Source organism: Ceratosolen solmsi, unplaced genomic scaffold (assembly GCF_000503995.2).
Source record: "Ceratosolen solmsi marchali unplaced genomic scaffold, CerSol_1.0 scaffold47, whole genome shotgun sequence".
NCBI classification, from domain to species: domain Eukaryota; kingdom Metazoa; phylum Arthropoda; class Insecta; order Hymenoptera; family Agaonidae; genus Ceratosolen; species Ceratosolen solmsi.
The window spans coordinates 1,496,487-1,517,888 of NW_011948419.1; the positions used below are offsets into that span (position 1 = coordinate 1,496,487).

At 36.4% G+C, this 21,402-nt stretch overlaps 3 protein-coding genes across 3 annotated transcripts; 1 reads left to right on the forward strand and 2 right to left on the reverse strand.

Moving 5' to 3' along the window:
• Nucleotides 1-1,800: 1,800 nt before the first annotated feature.
• Jarid2 (Jumonji, AT rich interactive domain 2) lies at nucleotides 1,801-18,295 on the reverse strand. Its single transcript, XM_011497764.1, has 19 exons — nucleotides 17,969-18,295; nucleotides 16,100-16,233; nucleotides 15,848-16,020; nucleotides 14,468-15,494; nucleotides 13,263-13,986; nucleotides 12,597-13,034; nucleotides 11,071-11,593; nucleotides 9,059-9,328; nucleotides 7,961-8,157; nucleotides 7,297-7,866; nucleotides 6,768-7,049; nucleotides 6,264-6,416; nucleotides 5,967-6,165; nucleotides 5,512-5,657; nucleotides 4,732-5,041; nucleotides 3,054-3,460; nucleotides 2,408-2,506; nucleotides 1,984-2,286; nucleotides 1,801-1,912 (listed from the first exon to the last, which is right to left on the reverse strand). Exons 2-19 carry the CDS (start codon nucleotides 16,183-16,185, stop codon nucleotides 1,826-1,828), a joined length of 5,994 nt encoding a protein of 1,997 aa, XP_011496066.1. The 5' UTR covers nucleotides 16,186-16,233; nucleotides 17,969-18,295; the 3' UTR covers nucleotides 1,801-1,825.
• Nucleotides 18,296-19,034: 739 nt separating this feature from the next.
• On the forward strand, nucleotides 19,035-19,850 carry LOC105360512 (mediator of RNA polymerase II transcription subunit 29). Its single transcript, XM_011497426.1, has one exon. The coding sequence runs from the start codon at nucleotides 19,129-19,131 to the stop codon at nucleotides 19,666-19,668; it is 540 nt and encodes a 179-aa protein (XP_011495728.1). The 5' UTR covers nucleotides 19,035-19,128; the 3' UTR covers nucleotides 19,669-19,850.
• A 98-nt stretch (nucleotides 19,851-19,948) lies between these two features.
• On the reverse strand, nucleotides 19,949-21,290 carry LOC105360513 (uncharacterized). The gene is made up of 5 exons (XM_011497427.1): nucleotides 21,186-21,290; nucleotides 20,973-21,037; nucleotides 20,549-20,896; nucleotides 20,223-20,484; nucleotides 19,949-20,146 (listed from the first exon to the last, which is right to left on the reverse strand). Exons 1-5 carry the CDS (start codon nucleotides 21,254-21,256, stop codon nucleotides 20,068-20,070), a joined length of 825 nt encoding a protein of 274 aa, XP_011495729.1. The 5' UTR covers nucleotides 21,257-21,290; the 3' UTR covers nucleotides 19,949-20,067.
• Between the last annotated feature and the right edge of the window lie 112 nt (nucleotides 21,291-21,402).

The window sequence follows — 21,402 nt, forward strand, 5'->3', positions numbered from 1 at the left end:
AACTGAGGCTAAGGCTACCGAAAAAGAAAAACATTCTGATTAAATAAGCTCGAAAAAAATCTACTTTCACTTGTATTACGTTTGTATTACTATACTGCATAGCTTAACAATATACTAAAAATTATTAAAAATTATTTAAAGACGATAAAAATTCATTTACGAATGATAGTTTGCCAATTATGTTTCCAAAGCACATCTTATCGAACATCAATGAGATGCTTAAATTATTTCTCGCCCTTTATTTCATAGATTAATGTGATACGCTTAAAAGTAATTTGAGCGTTTCATTGGAAAATCATTAAAATACATTATTGTTCAATGAGCATATTCGATAGAATTTCTAAAACCTTATAAGCATTTAAAATTCAATATTCGATACGAGTATGCCACTATTATTTATTGTACGCTAAGTAATATAATACTTACAAAATAAATACAATAACGTTCATATTTGTATATTCTTTGTTAAAGGATTATATTATAAACGTTAAAGTAGGTTTTTTGATGACGGTAAACGTAGTTGAAATAAATTTTTTTTTTTTTTTTTTTTTTTTTAATAGAACTCCTCTTGACAAACATAATAATATAAATGTATTGCATTTGTAATAGATTTCTTATACATAAACAATATAATTATAAAATTATTGAAATTGAAAATAATATCTTGGTAGTATCTGAAAGTATTTTAAAATTTCATGAGAAAAAAAAAAAAAAAAGAAAAAATCAATGTTCTTAATATACAATGTCGAATATATTTAATAAAAATTAAATATATACAAGTAGATGATATTTATCATAAATTGTTTTATTAGTGTATAGTTATAAGAAATTGCGTATGTCGAGATATTCCAAATTATAATAATAAAACAAAAAAATAAAAAATAAAAATAAAAATAAAATTTAATTAACATCACGCATTAGACATTCATAACAATTTCATATAAAAAGAGATCATCGGTAAATTTTAAATAATTTATAAAAGATTAAAAAAAAAAAAAAAAAAAAAAAAAAAAATTAAAAAAAATTTAAAAAATAATTTCGATTATAATGTATAGTATCATATTCGCCGTAAAAACGCTTCGATAAAAAACGTATTTATTATTTTTACATAAATGCTTATAAATCTTAGGAATAAAAGCTTAATCTCACTAATAATACATGTCACTTTCGAATCTATAAACAATTAAGAATCTTTACAAAATTTACTAGATATTATATATTTTAGCGACCTATTGAATTAAGCGGCAGTTAATAACATTGTAAGTCTCGATCACACAACTAATAGGCAGTGCGTGGAAATCATTTTTTCGTTTTTTTGTTCATTCTTTCGTTCTTTCTTTCTTTCTTTCTTTCTTTCTTCCTTTCTTCCTTTCTTCCTTTCTTTCTTTCATTTTTTATTCGTCTTTCTTTTTTCATTTTCTTTTTTTTTCTTTTCTTTTCTTTTTGTTAATAGAAATATTTCAGAAACCTACGACAAATTGACTAATACATACATAGATTAACTATGTTTTATAAAGCAAGTGAAAACACTTGCATTAATTAAGTCTTCTTCTTTTTTTTTTTTTTTTTTTTCTCTAAAAAGTAATATTCTCATTTTCTAACAACCCTAGTTTGTTTTATTTTATCACTGTGACATAAAAATTGTCCACTACTTTGAGCAGGCTGTCAAAAATCTCTGAGAAATAATCTCTTTTGACAGACCTAAATTTTTCTGGTGATATTATCTAATACAATCAGATATAATCAAGTTTATAAATTACAATCATCTATCGAATAAATAATTTGTTTTGCCTTTTTTTTCTTTTCTTTTTTTTTTTTTTTTTTTCTATTTAGTTTGTTTCATTTGATTAGTTTTTTTAGATTTGGCTTCGATCCTGTCCTTCAGCTTGCGAATAAGATCGTTCAGTTCACTCTGCGAAATAATTATCGATATTAAATAAAACGAATTTTTCAATATTGCGAAAAAAAATATAATTCATTCACCTCACTGTACGTATACATTAATATGCAATTTTTCAACATTTGTTTCTTTCTTTCTATATATGGTATTGCGTGAGTTGGGCAAAAAATACTTTCATCTACGGGATTACTTACAACAGAAACAAATAAATTTTCTCGACAAATATCACATTCATAATCGCCTTCTTCTTTCTTTACTTTTTTACCCCTCCGTTTCTTTTCGCTTTCTGGCAGTGGTAGTTTTTCCATATTTGTAAGCCCCAAGTCTTTCAATTTTTTCCGATTTTCTATCTCTTTAGCGCAAATTCTAATAACAGTCGGTAAAATCTGGAGAAAGAAAACAAAAAAAAAAAACAAAAAAAAAAAAAAAAGTAAGAAAATGATCATTAATAATCATTAATAATCTCACCTTGGGCATCTCGCGCCCCTTTCTATCGATTACGCTTACCTGCTTAAGTACTTCGATGTGAGATCTCGAGTCATTAATAATGCTGAATAATAATCTTTCGAAGGAAAATATCGAAGGTTCGCAACTATCATGAATGTCCTAGAATTAAATAATAATGTGACATTATGGGGGAAAAAAAGTTGATTTTTCTAAATTACATTTTATCGTATGCATCGAGATTGTATAAACTCTTGTAAACTACTATAACTAGACTATCGAAATTCCCATCATCGTTTCAATGGTTTTCCATACTAATGCATATTTTTGTTTTCAAAAGTGCTGCGACCTTTTAAGATTTTTAAGACTCAAAAGACTGGACAAACTTTTGTATTGAATTTTCTTTAACCGTTTTTATATCGAATAGAGATCCCGGCGATTAAATAATTTCCCGTACAGCGTTCCTAAAAGATTGTCCGACTTAAATTAAGAGGCAAAAATAATTCGCCTCGCAAATCGCGAGGATCGAAAAGACGTGAATGAAAAAAAAAAAAATCTTCCGCTTACGATAGGATTAATAATCTCATGGTAAGTTGGCTAATCGAGAGCGAAATACCATTATTCGTCACACAGAAATATATAAGAGTTTGCCGTTCCAAGTGACGACGAAACGTGGAAATAAGGAGAAGCGATGACGAATGACAAGTACCTGAAAGATCTGCTCGGCGTTCTCGAGCCAGGACTGCTGGGCAAAGTACACGCTCTCGGATACGACGTAGCCCGTGCCGATGCTCGAGGTAAATGCCTTGGGGAACACGACGATGAACTGCCCGGGCTCCTGGACCGTCCGGCAGAGTGGCACGCCGTTGCTCACGAGCATGTCGGGCGGCACCATCGCCGTGTCCGAGGGCAACCAAATAGTCTTGTTCTTGCAGTAGCGCGGGAACATGGTAGCCAGCGCCTTCCGAAACGCGCTGCTTCGCTCGTTGGGGATCCCGTACCAGATTTTTTTCGCCCCCGTGTGCAGATACTCGATCCAGGGCAGTCCATGGGGATCGCGATACCAGCAGCAAGCACTGAACAGCATCCCCACGTGTAGCGTCGGCACCGTCACGCCTTTATCGACATTATGTTTATTCGTTAATGCATGTGCCAAGGCCACTGCTCGCTGCCTTTTAAATTACATTTTAAAAGTTCGTCCTCGAATGACCAATTAACCAATTAAGTTAGCCTGCGATTATGTTTGATATTCCCCAATTATTGCATGAGATTAATGTCTCTATAGTGTTTTAAATAAAGCATTATTTCAATGTAATGATTATGTCTACGAGTAGCTAATGTTATACATATAATTCAGTTCAATATATTTATAAATCTACGAAAAAGCGCAGCTTAGATGTGAACTTTTAGAAACGAATCGTCTTAATTTTTTGCGTCTTGACGAAGAAAAACTATTCGAACAACGTGACGAATAAAATCTTTTTAATAATGCTATTCTTAATGATGTAATAATCTGAAATGGACTTTATACATTTTAAAGCCGTATGTCCAAAAATTTAATCGACTACCCAATTGCTTATTTCCCTCTACAATAAATACGCTAAAGCTTAATAACTTTATCCACTCTCGCCTTCAATTTTCACGAATCGTTTTTTTTTTTTTTTTTTTTTTTTTTTTTTTTTTTTTGTGTATTTATAATTATTTATTGTTACAACTACATTCGTAGTAATGACGTTAACTCGAATTTGCTTTCATTGATTAAACTGTTGCGCGTAACATCATTATATGTCGTTACAATCATGTACGATACTAAGCTTACTACAATGTTCTTATAAATCAAAGAGAATAACGTATGATTTTATGATATCGTCAACCGCTTATGTACAATGTTATTATAATTTAGTTGCTGCGTTTTCGTGTGATCACTGCTGATAAGAAATGAAAGCATAATAATTATACGATTGAATAACTAACTATCCGAGGTGAAAAAATCGAGTTTACGTTTCAACCAAATAACAATTGGAACAACTCAATGGTTGAGGCAATAATTGATTGCTAGCATTTCAAGAACTGAAGCTCGTATAAATTAAATTGCCATAAGCATCGATAAACCCTTAGGTCTATAAATTTAATATTGTCGTTATTTTTATCTAATGTCTAATCGGTATGCGCAATATCAACGTACTTGAATAAATTGATATACGAATGAAAGAACGCAATAAGCTAATTGAATTTTCAATCAATAAAGCATAAGCTGTAGGCTGATTTATTTCAATGTATTCGTAGTATTACACACTTGATTCAATGATAAATAAACTCGTTAGAATAGTCTGCTATTAACGATTAAATTCGAATAAAAATGATGCATCGAAAATAGAAATGCCAACCCATCTGTGGTCCGAGTGCCCTAAGAACGGAGCCAGCGTTATTCGTAAGAACTTTGAGATTCCAAGCATGACGGGCAAAGGGACTGTTCTTGGCGACGGAGAAGCCAAAGCCACGGCCGCTTGAATCGATGCTCGCCGCGTGCACGCAGACGTGGCGCTTCTTCTCGACGACGTGCCGCCAAAATGCGCCTTCCACTTCCTCGGCCGATGGTCCGTCCGTTTCGTTCGTCGAGCGCTGCGTCTCGCCAAACCACATGCGTTGCGTATTCCGGGCGATCCTATAGAACGCATTCAGCGGCATGTTGCGACCCTTTCATGTGCCAACAAGCATACGAGTTATTAATGTCTTGCAAATATTGCGAGAGTTTAAGACATTTTTGTCAAAGGCGTGATATTCCCGACTATAAGAGGCACACGCTATTTCATAGTACAACATTATCCCCTGATTTTTAACCCATTAGATTATTTTATTCTATCATGTAATAATAATAACAATTACAATAACAATAACAATAACAATAACAATAATAATAATAATAATAATAATAATAACAACAATATATACAACAACAATAACAACAACAACAACATCAACAAACAACAACAATAGTACCAATAATAGAGAATAATGTTAATGATACGGTAATCCATAATAACAAGTGAAAGTACTATTGACACAGTCGAGTGAAGCGAAATCATTTTTATTCTCATTTTATATGTGCAATCTATCTGCTCTTTGATGATTAATTTTAAAGAAGCAATAAAATTGCAACTAATTACCTTTACAATGCATTCCTCTATTTCATCCACGTTATCTTCTTCTTCGTCATCCTCGTTCTCAACGGACTGCGATTCCTCCGGTTTTTCTTGTTTCTCCCTTTTCATCCAATCATCTTCTACGTCTTTAAATAATTTATCTCGTTCGTCTAAAAAATAAATAAATATATATATATATATATATATATATATATATATATAATATGAGAAATTACAAAGAAAAATTGTTTACTATTTTATTCTCGCGACTACAATCTTATATTTATATTTACTATTAATTTTTATTTACTAGTAAATGCAACGTACTATTCCTATTCTTACTTCTTATTTAACGACAATCGTCAAAATAATCATGCAAACAACATTGTACATCGACAAACATATTTATCTCCAAGTATTCGTGTAAAAATCTGTAATCTCACAATGCAAATGATCATCGTCGAAGAAAATATTCTTACTTTGTGACAAGGTATCGTAAGGTAGCAAATATTTGCAATATATGTCATCCAATTTAGTGATACGATCTTGAGCCGATCTGGGTATTTTCATGCCCTCCGCAACTTTTTGCCATTTTTTCTTTTCGATGACTTCTTTCAAGCCGCCCAAATTTTGTACAGTTTGATATAAGTGCGGCAGATCAACTTCCATGCCACCGACCTAAAAAATTCATTTTGACACATGAGATTGTCGATCTTCTTGTGAAAGGTGGATAAGACAAGTGGAGATTAATAATGCTTAATCGACTAAATAAATACCCATGGAGGTTGAGTGAGTATTATGCTCTGCGTGGCTAAATATTTTTTTATGGCCATCATTTCTTTGACATTTGGGCCCCAACGATGAAGCATACGATGAACGTAATGATTATAAGCGGTGAACCGCATATCATCCGAAACTTTGCATTCCGGCTAAAATTTAAAGGTATGAAGGTTACTTACATTAATATTTACGCATTTTGCAAATAACATTCCAATAATCTAGTCACAAAATGCCTCAACTTACAATATTAAGGATTTTTAATATTTTAAATATTATCATATAGATAAATAATTTAATAAAATTATTCTTTTCAGCAGTAAGCGTACAGTGTAGGTGTTTCATTAGTTAATTCTTTGTAATTGAAATAATTTTTACATTTTATTTTTTATTATTATTATTATTATATATATATATATATATATATATATATCGTTTTCTTTTAATATTCGATACAACATTTTATGTCATACATTAATGGTGCGTTATTCTAAAAAACTTACCTTAAAATTCGAAGGTGGAATTACTTTACAAATTCCAAATTGTTCGGCGATTGGGCGTATCTTCTCGATGTACTCGAGTGGATCTTGAAAGTCCTTCTCCGAAGGACGAAAAATTGGAGCCTCTACGAGACGAGCCACGTCATTCGAATCCCTCATTTTTGGAAATTTCGTCTTATTTATTGGCGCGTAAGCATTAGTGTTTTTTGCTTTTACGTGAGCCTTCTTCCCTGGCTTTATCGTCTCGCTCAAGAGTTTTCTTTCTTTGCCTTTTGCCGACTTAAGCTAAAACGGAATAAAATCAATAGTCGCGATTATAAAAATCATACGCGATCGCACGTGCAACTAAAATCTAAGTAAACCGTGAAAATAATTGTTGAACGTTGGCGTGTAAGTAACGTGGGGAGTAAGAAGGATTAACGTAATGTTAATGATAATTATAGGGAGCGAGGATGGCTTATCCGAATAAAAATCAATAAGCGCATGCCTCACTCATTGGTCGGCAATCGTAATAATAATGTTTGTCACTTACAAGTTTCGACGCGATGTTCGTGCCTCTGGCCGCCTTTTCCTCGGGCGTCTGAAGCTTCAAGGCCTCAGCCGACAAATTATGCGCGGACGTCGACGGCACGTCGATCTGTTCATTGTTGACGTTCTGCGGCAACCTCGCGGTCGGCTGTACAGTCCCGATCGGTGGACATCTGGCTACCGATATCGGTGGCTTTGTCACGAGTTTTGCCTTCAAGAGAACGCGCTGATTGGGTCCCGTGGGCCCCTCGGTACCCAGCTTCACCGCCACACCCTGGATCAATTGCTGTCCGCCCTGGGCGGACGTGTTGCGCGTTACCGCCTGGAGGGGAATGTAGAACAGCTGTCCGCTGTCGTTGTCATCGTCGTTGTCCGTGTTGGCGTCCGTCTGGGTCGAGATCTCGGTACTTTTCTGGCTGACATTAGATTCCTTGTTGCTCTCCGCTGTTGACTGTTCCTTTTTTTGTTGTTGTTTTTGTTGCTGCTTCTGGTCGTCCAGATTGACTTGCACGGCTATCGAAGCGCTACAATTTACGCTACTCCAACTTGTTGTTAGTTTGTCTAGTGGTAACACCTGCGAACCATTAAAATTTGGTCACGCGCGAATCAAACCATCAATGGGCATTGCTGCAAGGGGAATGAAAAATACACTCGCATTATTAACTCACCTGTATATTTGTTAAATCTGCGAAGTTTTTCGGAAGCTCGAAGTTCTTTGGAGTTGTTTTTTCTAACAGCGGAGGCGACTTTTCTTCGTCCTTCCGAGCTTCCTCTGGCGAGTTTAAAGGCTCGGTCACTTTTGTTTCCTCGCCACTCTTATTTTTCGCTTCGCTATTTGCCGGCTTACACTTTTTCTCGGCAATCCCTGTGACAAAGAAAAAAGGACACAATTACTCTATCCAATATTAATGTCGGGCTATCCGATTAATCTATAACCAGCTAAATACAATACTGCGTTCAAATTAACTAAACTATAAAAAGCGAATAATTGTATACTTGCAAGTTGTTGCTTAAAATCGCTTAACAACCGGTTAAGAAGCCAATGGAACATAATTTCGATTTCAATTTTACACTTATTAGCAGCTCGTGTGTTTACACTAATTTCCCGGAAATTACTTACTCTGATTTATCCGAGCTCGACACAACCATTCGAAGCACACAATAAGCTGCAAATAGGATAAGCGACTACTTAATAATGCGCATAATTTAGACGTTTCTGACACGAGCGTGTCTTTAGCCGTAGCTGTAGCTGTAGCTGTAGCTGTAATTGTAGCTGTAATTGTAGCTGTAGTTGTTGCTGTTATTGCGTAAATAAAAGGCTTAAAGAGTTTTGGGAAAAAAATTGGCCAGAGGAGGGTAGAATGAATCGAAGGTCGTTAGTTGGAGATTATGCGATCAAGGTAAATCGAGAATTAATGGCAATACGTTACGGACACTTCTACCCAAGATAATAAAATTAAACACTAATAAGAACGTCCACTTTTGGTGATTGGTGATTGGTGATTAGGGTGGGTGGGGATGGGTGGTGGGTGGGTCGGTGGGATGGGGGATAGGGTGGGTGGGGATGGGTGGTGGGTGGGTGGGTGGGATGGGGGATAGAGCCGAGGTTGCAATATCTATTATAACTAAATATGTGTCTGTATGCGGAGCAAAAGACCAGAAGACTCGCAAGTGGGGAGCAGGAGGTCGTGGAGTTGGCGGAGGAAGCTCGTCCTCGTGGCATTATCTATGGCGGCGCTAGCATAAAAAGTGATGGGTTAACGAACCGTGATTGTCTTTGGCGGCAGCCTCTTTAGTCTTCCTGCGAAAGGGCGTACTGACGGGCGCCTCGGCTTCGCTCTCGAACGCGTACACGCTACTTTCGTTTTCGGGCGAGAAGGCCGACGCGCTGCTGGCGACCTTCCGCTCCTTTACCTTCGGCAGAAAGGGCTTTCGCTGATGAAAAAAAACCTTCTTCTCGGGGCTGCTCAGCGACTTCCTTTCCGACGAGTCGCCCACGGAATTCGCATCCGACTTCGATATCGCATCGTTGTCGACTGTAAGCAACATACGATTGGCATACATTGGGCGGGAGTCGACAGACCATTTCTCTACTGTTTTTCCCTTCCCTTCTTTCCGGACATTTGCAATATTCTTTCTTTCTTTCTTATTTCTTATTTCTTTTTTCTTTTTTGCCGTGCTTACGCCACATGCGCTTTTAATCGCTGTTGCGCCGTTATCGAGCCGACGTATACTTTCATTTTCAACCAAAGCTGCTGCTTAAAGCTTTTGACATTTCCTCTTAAAATACAATCTGTCATATCATACTCACTCACTCACTCACTCACTCACTCACTCACTCACTCACTCACTCACTCACTCACTCACTCACTCACTCACTCACTCACTCACTCACTCACTCACTCACTCACTCACTCACTCACTCACTCACTTCTGAACCTCCAATAAAATTAATGATAAGATAATCCTTGTCTAATTGCATTTCAATACGCTTTATTGATGAATAATCACAATATTTACAAGAACGAGCGACGACAAAGTATCATATTTTGTTTTAATGCAATTTCTATTTAATACGTCACACGGCCAACTTTACATACATGTATAATGTTAAATTCCATATTATAATGTTATTTTTGTACTATGAAGTTTGCATAATAGATTACGTTGGATAATCCAATGGCCTTGATAGTTAATTTTTTACTTGTTATACATTTAATTTAATGCCTATTATATTATGTGCCAATGATGCAAAAAACAATCGATCCCTCCCCAAGATAAAATAATTAATCGTAGCGTATGTAACTGAAGTCACTAACAATAGCGATATCCTTTCCATCCAATTTTTAATGTAAATGCTTGATGTTTTAATTACTAATAAAAGATGCAAAAGTTCGTGAATCGTGTTTTGTCATTACAGGTAATTTAATATTTACTCTTAACCGTAATAACTGGTAAAACCCATGTAACTTCGTCGAATCTTCGTTGAATACGTCATAAATATCTATACACTGAATGTAAATTGTGAAAAGCTAGAAGAAAATGTCCGAATATAGCCGACGAAAAAATAGACCACCAAATTTATTTCATACATTAACAAATTCAGATTATTACTTAACTACCCTTAACGAGCAATTTCCAAACAAGGTACTTTATAATTCAATATCATCTTTCTCACGCTTCGTAACCTTCTTTTGTTTCCTTTGCGCACACACATCAAACGCACATTTAAACTTACGCATTGAAAAGATACATATGGAATTTACAAGCTCGAGTAGGTGAAAGAATATGGATTCAATGACGATTGAGTCTCAAAGTGTTTGATTAGACATTATTTTCCATCTTTTTACCCCCCCCCCCTCCTACCACTCTTTAAACGGACTTGCTTCTAATAATTTTCGCAACGATTTTTGCAAAGTCACTGCGAAAATAACGACGAAAGAGAATTGATTCTTGAGGGCATTTACAAAAGGGCTTGTTAATGTTTCACTACGATGACCTTCTCGTAAAAAAAAGAAAAATCTTGTCAAATGATGCAGCTGAGAAAAAAGTTTTGAGAAAACTTGTCGAAAATGACGTGCCGAGAGCGATAATGTCACGTCACGACGAATAAATACAAATTTTTTTGCGATACTCTCGCATCCAGAATCGCGCTATTTTTATTATCAAGACGATACGGCATAAATTGCCCTTACCTGGATCTTAACTAAATCACGGAGTCCCGCGAGTTAAGTCATATTTATATTGACGACGTAAGTAACGTAAGAGTCGAACTGACCTGCATCCTCCCCGTAAGACGAGTCCTTGCTCATTTTCCTGCTAGGTGGTGTAACGATAGGCTCTTTCCGCTCCTTCGAGATCCCGTCCGACGACAGCTTGGACTTGGGGCCGACGGGCGTCTGGGGCTTCACCGACGATATCTGGCTATTCGTGAGGAAGACAGCGGGCGTCCTGTTGGAACTGATGGCACACGAGGTTTTCTTCAGTCGATCCGAGAGCTTGGAGAGGGTGACGTTTACCGGCCTCACGAGGTGCTGAATCTTGGGAGATATCGAGATATGTCCGTGAATGGGCGTCGACGGCGCCATGACGTCGCTCTTCGGCTTATTCAATCCCGGATCGTACTTGAAGTTGTTCGTCACGCTCTCCATCTCGACCTTGCTCTCCTCCTTGGCCAAGGAACTCTCATTGAGCCACTTTTCGATCTGCTCCGTCGACATGTTTACGCGCTCCTTGCGCCCGTGGCCCAGCGTCTTCGATATGTCGATGATGTTGAGCGGCACCGTCGTGGTGCACGATACCTTTGAAAGTTGAATAATTTGTGTTTAGTTGCGAGGTGAATCTGGTGGAAAGAGAGAGAGAGAGAGAGAGAGAGAGAGAGAGAGAGAGGGGGGGGGATGACAAACATCGTTATTTATAATTATGTTTATTCTATTATTTTGCGTTAAATGGAGCAATCATTTAATTTAAATAACCGAACATTCATTTTGTACGTGTGAGATATTGATGATCGCTCGTTATTACAATATATATGTTTAACAAAGTATCTCACGCAATTATGTATTATGATCTTCGTATGACCAATAGGAGTATGAAGTAAGTGCGAGGATCGATCAATGCCGTTTAACATCCTAGGTATAATGAAATCGCGCTTTTGATGTTTAATAATCTTCTTATTATTTTTCACTTTATTTATTGATGTACACATAGCTCGCTGGCAGTGTGTTTGGATGTCATTATTCAGAATCGCGTAAAACGATCGTATAATAGAATCGTATGAACGAAGTTGATTATAATAAGCTTTGAAGAAATAAGGGTGAAAAGTATTATAAAAATCACCAAAATTATTGTATTTCACTACGAAGGAAGGACCCTGGTTTTATGATTCAATCGATATTATTTGAATGTAATATTAGAATAGCGAGTAATAAATGTCAAAACCTTTAATAATGCGCAGCGAATAAAATAAATTGAAATTAATGAAAGGAGCGAACTTATACGAAATATCGAAATTATTAAATGTAGTAAAATGAAATGTTCGACCATTGCTTTAATAATGAATTTAATAACGACATTTTGTAAAATATTTGTCATTCGTCCATTCGTATGAAATTAACCTTTTTTTTTTACACAGAAATTAGTTATAATTTATGTTACAAAACACTTGTTTATGAAATACAATAAATGGAAGAAGAAGAAGAAGAAGAAGAAGAAGAAGAAGAAAGTTGTATCTATCTTTATAAACAAAAACAAAACAACACAAAAAAATGATATTTTAAATGAAGAAATTCTAGGTTAACGTACCTTTGAATCTCCAAAGTCCGGTTCCAGCTTGACCGAGGCGTTGGCTACATTATGGATTATTCCGTCGCTCATCAACTTATCATGAATTGGTTTAATATAGGGAAACGACGTCGTCGAGATCTTAATGTCCAACTTCCTTGGATCCTTCAAGGCTGACGATATATTCGGGGCTATTCCATGGGTCTTGAACACGTTCGCCTTAATATCGATCTCCTCCATCAATTTGTTGGCCTTCACGTGCGACTGGCAGGTGCTTACCACTTTGGAGATGGCTTTCTTAGTGAAGCCGCGGAAGGATTCCTCGTCGTCGGAGATCTTTGTTGTCGTTGCCTCCGAAACGGCCTGGCTCCTCAGCATCTCTACCGTAGTGGACTTGACGATGGTGCTCAACGTCGACGTCATAGACGTAATTGCAGTCCCAGTGGCAATCGGTGTCGCGATTGCCGCCGTAATCGCAGTCGCAGTCGTCATTGTCGTCATAATCGTTGGCGTTGTCGTCGTTGTCATCATCGTAGTTGGTGTCGTTGTCGCCGTTGTCGTCGTTGTCATCATCGTCGGCATCGTTTTCGTCGTTACCATTGTCGTCGTCGTCATCGTCGTCCTCGTCGTCGTCGTCGTCGTCGACGTCGTTGTCATTGTTGTCGTCGTTGCCATTGTCATCGTCGTCGTCGTCGTCGTCGTCGTCGTCGTCGTCGTCATCGACGTCGTCGTCGTCGTCTTCATCGTCGCTGCCAATGTATCCTGAATCGCCATAGCTGTCGTCATCGTTGCTTTTGCTGCTTTCGATTCTGTCGATTTCTTCGTCGTTATATCGCTAGCGCTTTCCTCCTTCTCAATTTCCCTCTTCCTCTTCATTTTATTCAAAATTTCACCCAAGGTTTCCTCCTCGGAATCAATCGTAGAATTATTACTCGTCTGTTTAGCCTTGCTCTTCGTTCCCTCGACTCTCTGCTTCGAAGAACTTTCCCTATCCTTATCTTTATCAATGGCAATGGAATCGCGTTTCCGCTTAAAAGCAGCCGTTATCTTTTCCCTCGGCACATCTTTAGCAGCGACTTGAGATTCTGCGATTTTCGTTGATAATCTCGCGGAATCGTTAATGGAAGCGAACTGTGATTCGTGTAATTTTGCATTAGAATTAATTTTGGCGATCGCTGAACTACGACTGGATCTTAAATTGTGATTCTCAAACTTTTTATTTTTTATCAAACTTGGTAGGGCCAATCTTTTCGAAGTCACGGTCGCTTTTCCTCCCTTGTTCGTCTCCTTCGAACTGACGGACTCCTCGTCGCTGTTCATTTCGCGATACTTCTGCACCTTCACAAGCCGTTTGTTCCTTAATGGCAGCACTTGTTTTACGAGCTTTCTTTTTACGGCTTTGATGTTGCCACTGCATAAAGCGCGCGTGTACACAAAGAAAACGTAGCATTTAATTTAATTAAGTCGTACTTTATGGATGTTCACATTCATTAAAATTCCTTCCAATTGAAAATCTCGTGATATTAGAGATATATTAGATAGACAGAGAGAGAGAGAGAGGGGGGGGGGGGGGGGAGCACTTATTAAACGTGCGTGTATAGAGTTTTTAATTTTTAAGAATCTACACAAGAATTTACGGACAATAATCTATCGCGAGTGCAATATTAAGGAGTAAAAATTCCAATCGATAGAAATTAAATGAAAGTCTTTATAATAATGTCAGCGTTCGAGATGCCGGACTCGATAATGAGTTTGTTTGGACATTACACAAGCAATTATGAAAGAGTAATTTTATTAGAAATCGTATGCGCAAGGCAATTTATCATTTATTACCCATTCGCGTTAAAAGGCCATAAATTTAAGTTAAAATTGAGAGTTAAAAATTCGCGTACCTGACACCGCTAACAATTTTCTTCTCTTTCTCCTTAGGAGTTGGCACGGTGGTCGTAAGACCGACACTCGCCGCGGCCTTCAGCGACCTGACCTTAGCCTTGATCTCGTTCTCCGTCTGGGCCATCTTTCTCGCGTTAGGGAGCTCGGGGAAGCTGTCGAGTGACATGTTGTCCTCGTTTTCGAGCTCCGGGCTGACGAGCTTTCTGCCAAGAATTTCCATGTACACAGCCGCGGCCTCCTTCGTCTTCCTCGTTGGCCGGCGCGACAGACTCGTCGGGGGTGGCGAGGCTGGGACATCTGTATGCGAGCGCGTCACGCGCCTCCCCTCGAACTTTTTGCTTTTGCCGAAGAGCTTCTTTTGTATTGGCTTGGTAGTGGCGAGCTTCCCCGCGGCCTTCCTCGGCCCGTTCCTCGTCGACATCGACTCCACGCTAGATGTCTCCTCTCGCGCGAGCACATTCTTCTTCAGCTTCACGGGTATTTGCTTCTTCAGGGACTTGAGGGGTAAGAGGATCTTCTTCTCGACGTCGGCTGGACCGGTGCTCCTCAGCCCGAGCCTCTTATTCTCCATGCGAGAGAGCATCTTCTTGGGCGCTTCCACGAGCTTAATGGGCAGCGGTTTGTCCTCGGGTGGCCGTTCTGTCGCGTCAACGCACGAGCGCGTTTTCATGCACGTGGGCTTAAACTTCTTCTTGAGTCGCTGCTTGGTAAGCCTTTGCTCTTGGTATTTCTTCTTTAGAGCTTGGATCGCCGAGTTGGTTGTTTTTAGCTTAATAGTCTTTGGAATGGCTTGGGGTGCTTGCTTCTTGAGAACGATGGAAGGTTTGTCTTTGATTGGGAGTGATTTTGAAAGGGCGATTGCAGTGGTGTCCTCTTCGGCTTGAAACGTTGGCGTGGATCTTCCAGACGTAGCGTTCGTTTTGGAAAAAAGATTCGAAGCCAAGGATAACTTCGAGACATTTTGCTGCCTGTCTTTTTTGGAGGCAGTATTGAAGAAATTCAGACTCGATGGCAATATCGATGTGCCTAAAAACAGTAAGAACGACTCTTAATAATGTTTATGTAATCTTCTTACTTTCTAACTAACTATATACATTCGCTTGTAATTATTATATAATTACAGATTACACAATAATGATTATGAGATTGTATGATTGTAAAATTATACATGTTTATACAATTTTTGTCAATGAAATGCGATAAAATGCTTTGGGGAATAAGATTTATTGAGACTTTTTGTTATGAAATTTATGTTTAAAAGTAAGAGACTTTGACACCTTTGACGACTTTAATTTACATAAAAATTTTCTTATCAATGAACTATGAAATATATGATTAAACATGAAAAATGCCAGCATAATTGAAAAGGAAAAAAATACCTCTAAAACAAAGGAATGTTAAAAAGTCTTCTGTATTAGGTCTTCTGTGCGTTATTAATTCTCTAAATACTGTAGGTTTTACTTTTTCTTTCTCCTTGACTGGTGTTGTTGCAGGACTGAATACAGGAGTAGCTGCTCCTTGAGCAAATTTTCTTTGTGCATGTATTTTAGTTCTGCATGAAAAATTAAAAGAAAAATGTTACAAATTACTCTTGTAGATGAATAAATTTATGTTCTGTTAATTTGTCGCACCTTTTTGATGGTTCTGCTAATGGATCCATGAGATCCACAAGGTCTCCTTCTTTCCTTTTTCTTTTGTCATTTCGACTTAAAACCATTTTTTAGTTCCGAGGACTGTTGATATTTATTCCATTACATGGTAGTTTCTACATTTTTTTTAAAAAAAAAACAAACATCCATTATTACATATTATATCATATTATATGATAAAAATATATACGTAATAGTTACTCTGATAGAAAAAATAATATTTCAATAATGGATTAGAAATTAATTGTATTCTTTACAAATTTTTAAAATGCGTCGAGCGATTATAATATGAATTAATCAAACAAAATATACATTGTATTTTTGTTTATAAATATATAAGTAGATTAATATTTAAAATCAATTTGTAATGAATTTAATTGTCATAAAGCAGTCACCATACACTTACGGTTATCAATAAATATTGCATGAAAAGATCATAAATATAATTTCTTTTATAATTAAACATTGAGATGATATTGTATTTTGACAGCTGACATTAAATATTAAAAATCATAAATATTAATGTAATTAAGCAATAGGATCTTTTATAATTATAATTAAGACTGAATTATATTCTGACAACTGAAATTAAACATTTGATTTCAATGTAATAAAACTGATAAATTTCAAATTAAACAAAACTTAAAATTCATTTGTACATAAATTAAAAAACTAAGATTATCAAGCTCAATGTGAGCAATGTGAATTATTTTTAATATATAATGCAATGCATACTAATTAACAGCTATTGTTATGTTAAGTATCGTGGGACGTGGGATGAAAATTGTTTATTAGGCATAAAGCTACATCAACTTAAATCCTACAGAATTTTACATTTAACATCGACGAGGCTACAAAGAAGACAAGGATGGATGGCCATAAGAAATGAAAGCATGCACGTAGCGCAATGCACTTACACACCATGCATGCTTTACATATCTCTATTTGTGTACACATGCGCGCGCGCGCGTTCATGCATACGCACACATGCGTAAGCACATGCGTGCGCGCACGCACGTTTTATGGGCGCGCGCGCACAAGTGTGCACTCGGTTATATACATGCTGTACATACATACGTGTGATCTGAGAAAAAGACAATGGCTATGAGACTTTCCTCGGACGGTGGAAAAAAAAGCATAGCTGGACCCATCTTATTTTACTCTGCTCTATACATGGTTGGGTTATAAACTACCCCGTCCCGCAGGTACTCAATAGATATTCCTCGCGTCGTTCCCGACAGCTGCAGTTGGCCTTTTACTCTCCCTTTATTATAATATAAAAGTAGCCCCCGCAGAAGTAGAGATGTACCGCTCTCCCCCCTACCCCCATATCACCCCCACCCACCCCGTATACCCCCCGTCCACCGCCCTTCTTACCCTCTCGCTCCCTCCCTATCTATCAACCAATCTATCCATCTATCCGTCCATCTAGCATCTTCCTTTTAGCCCCGTCTCCTTCACTGCTCTCCTCGACAACGCGCGTCCAATATTTGTACGATAAAAAGTCGCGCGCCCGAGGAATTCGCGCGACCGCTTGATACAATGCCGAAAATTGTTTATCCAACGAAAATTAAATGTCGCCCCACACTGGCCTATTATAATGCATCTGCGTGCATGCAGCACTCGCGTATCCCCCCACCGCCGAGCGTATCCCTGCTACAGCAGGTAATCGTAGATGGCGCGAGAGCATCGCAGATCATAGAGAGCTCCGAGGAAAGTTGCCGATAAGTGGATAGATTTTCCATTGGCCGATGTCCGTGTGCTCGTTTAACGTTGTTCTTCTAATCGACGAAGCCAACTGATTTAAGGATCGATCGATGTGAGTATTAACAGCTATGAGGGAGTAATTACTTGCCGACCCATTCCTTATGCCTTTCATTCTCCCGTGCAATTTATGGCCAATTTTTCCGGCCGCTTTCTCGCAAAAATGTCTCCCAGCCTAATTCTCGCCTTAGGATTCGACGTTCGCCTCTAGTCTGGAAATGGCTTGTTTAACCCAACAATCGTTCTGCGATCGACTTTTATAAGACGAACTCCACAGTCTCTGGAGTCTCTGTTGGACGGACTCTCGTCTCTGCCCTATCCGACTTACTGGAAGACGTTCGTTCGATAGTTCTTGATCTATAAGAAACTAACGATAGATTATTTCATTTACGTTGATTCTTGGAATTACATGGATTTCGACCATCGAACATTATATTATTAAATTATTAAAATGTTAAAATGTTCACGCTTGGTGTATGATGATGTAGTCTTACGAGTTTGCTCCGTACACTGCTGAACGCAATATTATCAATGTCAATATTATTAGTTTACCAATTTGCTAATTATTACCTATCACTCACCACTCATCGTGAATTCATTGAAAGTACGCTCCTTTCAAAACAGTCTTGATAATTTGCCTATCTACGTGTAAATATTATACTTGATTTTAAATTATCTTGTGGTTAATGTGCCTGAGGAGTAAATAAAAGCGTGCGGTTAAAGTAATTTTCTCATAACATTTGGAATTTAAGATGATTCCATCTTGTTTTTACATCAATGTCAAAATATCTTTAAATCATTGAATCTTTAAATTTATAATTGGCTAAGGGAACTCGTGCCAAAAAGGCCAATAGACATAATATTAAGATTTAAATCTTAACTAAAAGACTATGCGTGCTTTCAGAGAATCGCAATGCTAAACTAAAGTGTTGTTAAGTAAAATGAAAAAGGAGTATTACAAATAATTTTACTTTTGACGTTTTTATAAATTTTTTGTTTATGTAAGTACTCTTTGCTGTTGTTTTCATTAAAACGAGCCTTGATAAAATTGAATTCAAAGGACTTTAAGTCTCCAAAGTTAAATATAATAGATAACAATTACAATGATACTTTGATTCAATTATTTTCTGAATCCTCCATCTCATAGCGAACTGTCAAATTGCAATGTGTTTATTTATTTTTCTTGCAGATCACTAAAGAAAGATTCTTAAAATACTCTCGGAGGAAAGCAATTTTAAACGGACAAAATGAATATTCCCATGCAACAGGCAGGCCCTATGGGCATGAATCAAATGGTTCAAGCAAACGCCGTTCAACTTCAAACTCCACAACACGTAATGCATCCTACGCAAACACCAATTCAACAAACTCAAGAGAAAGTGGATAATATATCTAAAGTTAAATCCTTGATTGGCCCCCTTCGTGATTCACTTTCAGTCGCATTGAAAACAGCTGCTCAAACATTGCATCAGAACAGTTTAGTAGATACATCGAAAGGTGTCGATCCGCCAGACCATCGTTTCAATAAAAATATGGAAGAATTCTACTCCGTTTGCGATCAAATAGAATTACATTTAAGGACATCCATTGAATGCCTAAGTCAAAATTCGAGTTCCGTTAGATATATGCCAGTATCTGTATTACCTATTAGAACAGAGAATATTGGTGTTCAGGAAGCTTTGAATTATCCTCAATATTTAATGACCGTTCGAACCCAAGTACAATATATCCGAGATATTTATAATACCTTATACAATGCAGCTCGTGCCATTTCATCTAACGATTAATGGAATACAAGTCTTTATAAAATATTTGTAGTTTTATTGAAAATACCAACCGGTTAAGTCGCTTTATACGATTTCCTTGATGAAAATTCTGTCCTTTTCTTCTTGATTTCAGAATTTATAGTTAACAAACGATTAGCGTCATTAAAGGGAGAGAGAATAAAATATGATTACTCCGTATAGTAAAGAAATTTTTAACAAGTAATTGAAAGTTCTAATTAATAACTTGTACTTGTACCAATGATTAATGATATAATATTATTATTATTATTATGGAATAAAAATACTTACCGCAATATTAAAATTAGAATTATCAACCAGATTATATGTACTTGGTGATAAAATTTTTTTATTAGATATTAAAATATTTTATAATTTACAACATATTAGTATTTATTTACATTAAACATCATTTTGTGATAAAGCATAAGAGCAAGCTTTTAAAGTTTCTACTTGAAGATTACATATCTTATCTGCAACACTGAGAAAAACACAAAAATTTTAATTATAATTGGAAAAACAATAGCTACGACAATATTTAAAAATAATTATCATACATTTTTTTAATATTTAAAATCTCATTATGCAACGTTATAAACTCTTCATAATTCTTTGTAAGGTCTTCCAAAATATCAGCTTCGATTGGATCGCTAATCAATTGTAATACAGAATAGCAATCTGTTAACGTTTGTTTAAATCGTTGTACATCTTCTATTGTATTTGGTAAAATAATATTTTCACATCGTAAAACATTGAATCGATTTAGGAATTTATCCAACTGAGCTAGCGTATCCTTAATTTCATATTTCTTTTGCTTATCTAAAGAGACGCATCAAAGTCAATAACAATTTTTAATATCATACAACTTAGTTTAATAACTTGCCTATAAAGTCTTTAGTATGAGACTGAACGTCGTCGACATAATCATTTAACCACGACAACGCCTTGATGTCTTTTATCCTTGTCTCGAGTAATTTAAATTTCTCTTGTAAATATTTGGTTTCTTCGTAAATACTTTTTATCGAATTAGTAAGAGTTAATTCTGTGTCTCTAAAGATTTTCTTCTCGAGAATTAATTCGGCATTGGACGATACGTACTCGCTATATGCAAGTTCCAATTCCAAATTGTTATTCTCTAATTCTAATCTTCTCAAGAAAATGGTACTTGCGTTTAACGTTGCAGGCAGCGTGGATTGTCTAGATGTATATAATTTTTTCTTTGGAGAAAAAGCTACAAATATCGTTTGATTTAACCGAAAACCATTTTGATTATGAAACGAAAGAAATTATAATAGAAATCAACTTACTGTTTAGAAGGCTCGAATCTATATGACGAATGTCTGATCTGTCCGGTGTGCGTGCACTTCTAGTTCTATAAAGAAATTATTCATCTTATTACGCACCACCATTAAAGTAATAAATTTTAAAGCAGCAGATTATTCGCATTATTGCATCTAAACGATGAATTTAATGTCAAATTTTCACGCTTGAATGTAAACATTAAATAAAATATATCTAACCTGTCTATTTTTCGCAATCCAGAATTTTTTATCGATGATCCATGATCCATTTTCGATGGATCATGCTGCATTGTTAGCTACGAAACTACGTTTTTAATAAATAAAAAAAAACAAAATTAATAACTATTTATAAGCGTTAAACAAAATTGTTTACTACAATCGATGCCCAGCAAACGTGTATTAACAATTGTTGAATAACGCGGCATATTACAATTGA

Excerpts from the sequence above, each read along its gene's own strand:
- Jarid2 (XM_011497764.1), bottom strand. The coding sequence starts at position 16,185 with ATGGTTTTAAGTCGAAATGACAAAAGAAAAAGGAAAGAAGGAGACCTT. Across the intron at positions 13,987-14,467 it reads AAAATTGTTAGCGGTGTCAG|TGGCAACATCAAAGCCGTAA; the intron begins GTACGCGAATTT and ends CGCTTTATGCAG. Across the intron at positions 7,867-7,960 it reads CAGATTTAACAAATATACAG|GTGTTACCACTAGACAAACT; the intron begins GTGAGTTAATAA and ends AATGGTTCGCAG.
- LOC105360512 (XM_011497426.1), top strand. The coding sequence starts at position 19,129 with ATGAATATTCCCATGCAACAGGCAGGCCCTATGGGCATGAATCAAATG.
- LOC105360513 (XM_011497427.1), bottom strand. The coding sequence starts at position 21,256 with ATGCAGCATGATCCATCGAAAATGGATCATGGATCATCGATAAAAAAT. Across the intron at positions 20,485-20,548 it reads TCATACTAAAGACTTTATAG|ATAAGCAAAAGAAATATGAA; the intron begins GCAAGTTATTAA and ends GCGTCTCTTTAG. Across the intron at positions 20,147-20,222 it reads ATTTTAAATATTAAAAAAAT|TGTTGCAGATAAGATATGTA; the intron begins GTATGATAATTA and ends TGTTTTTCTCAG.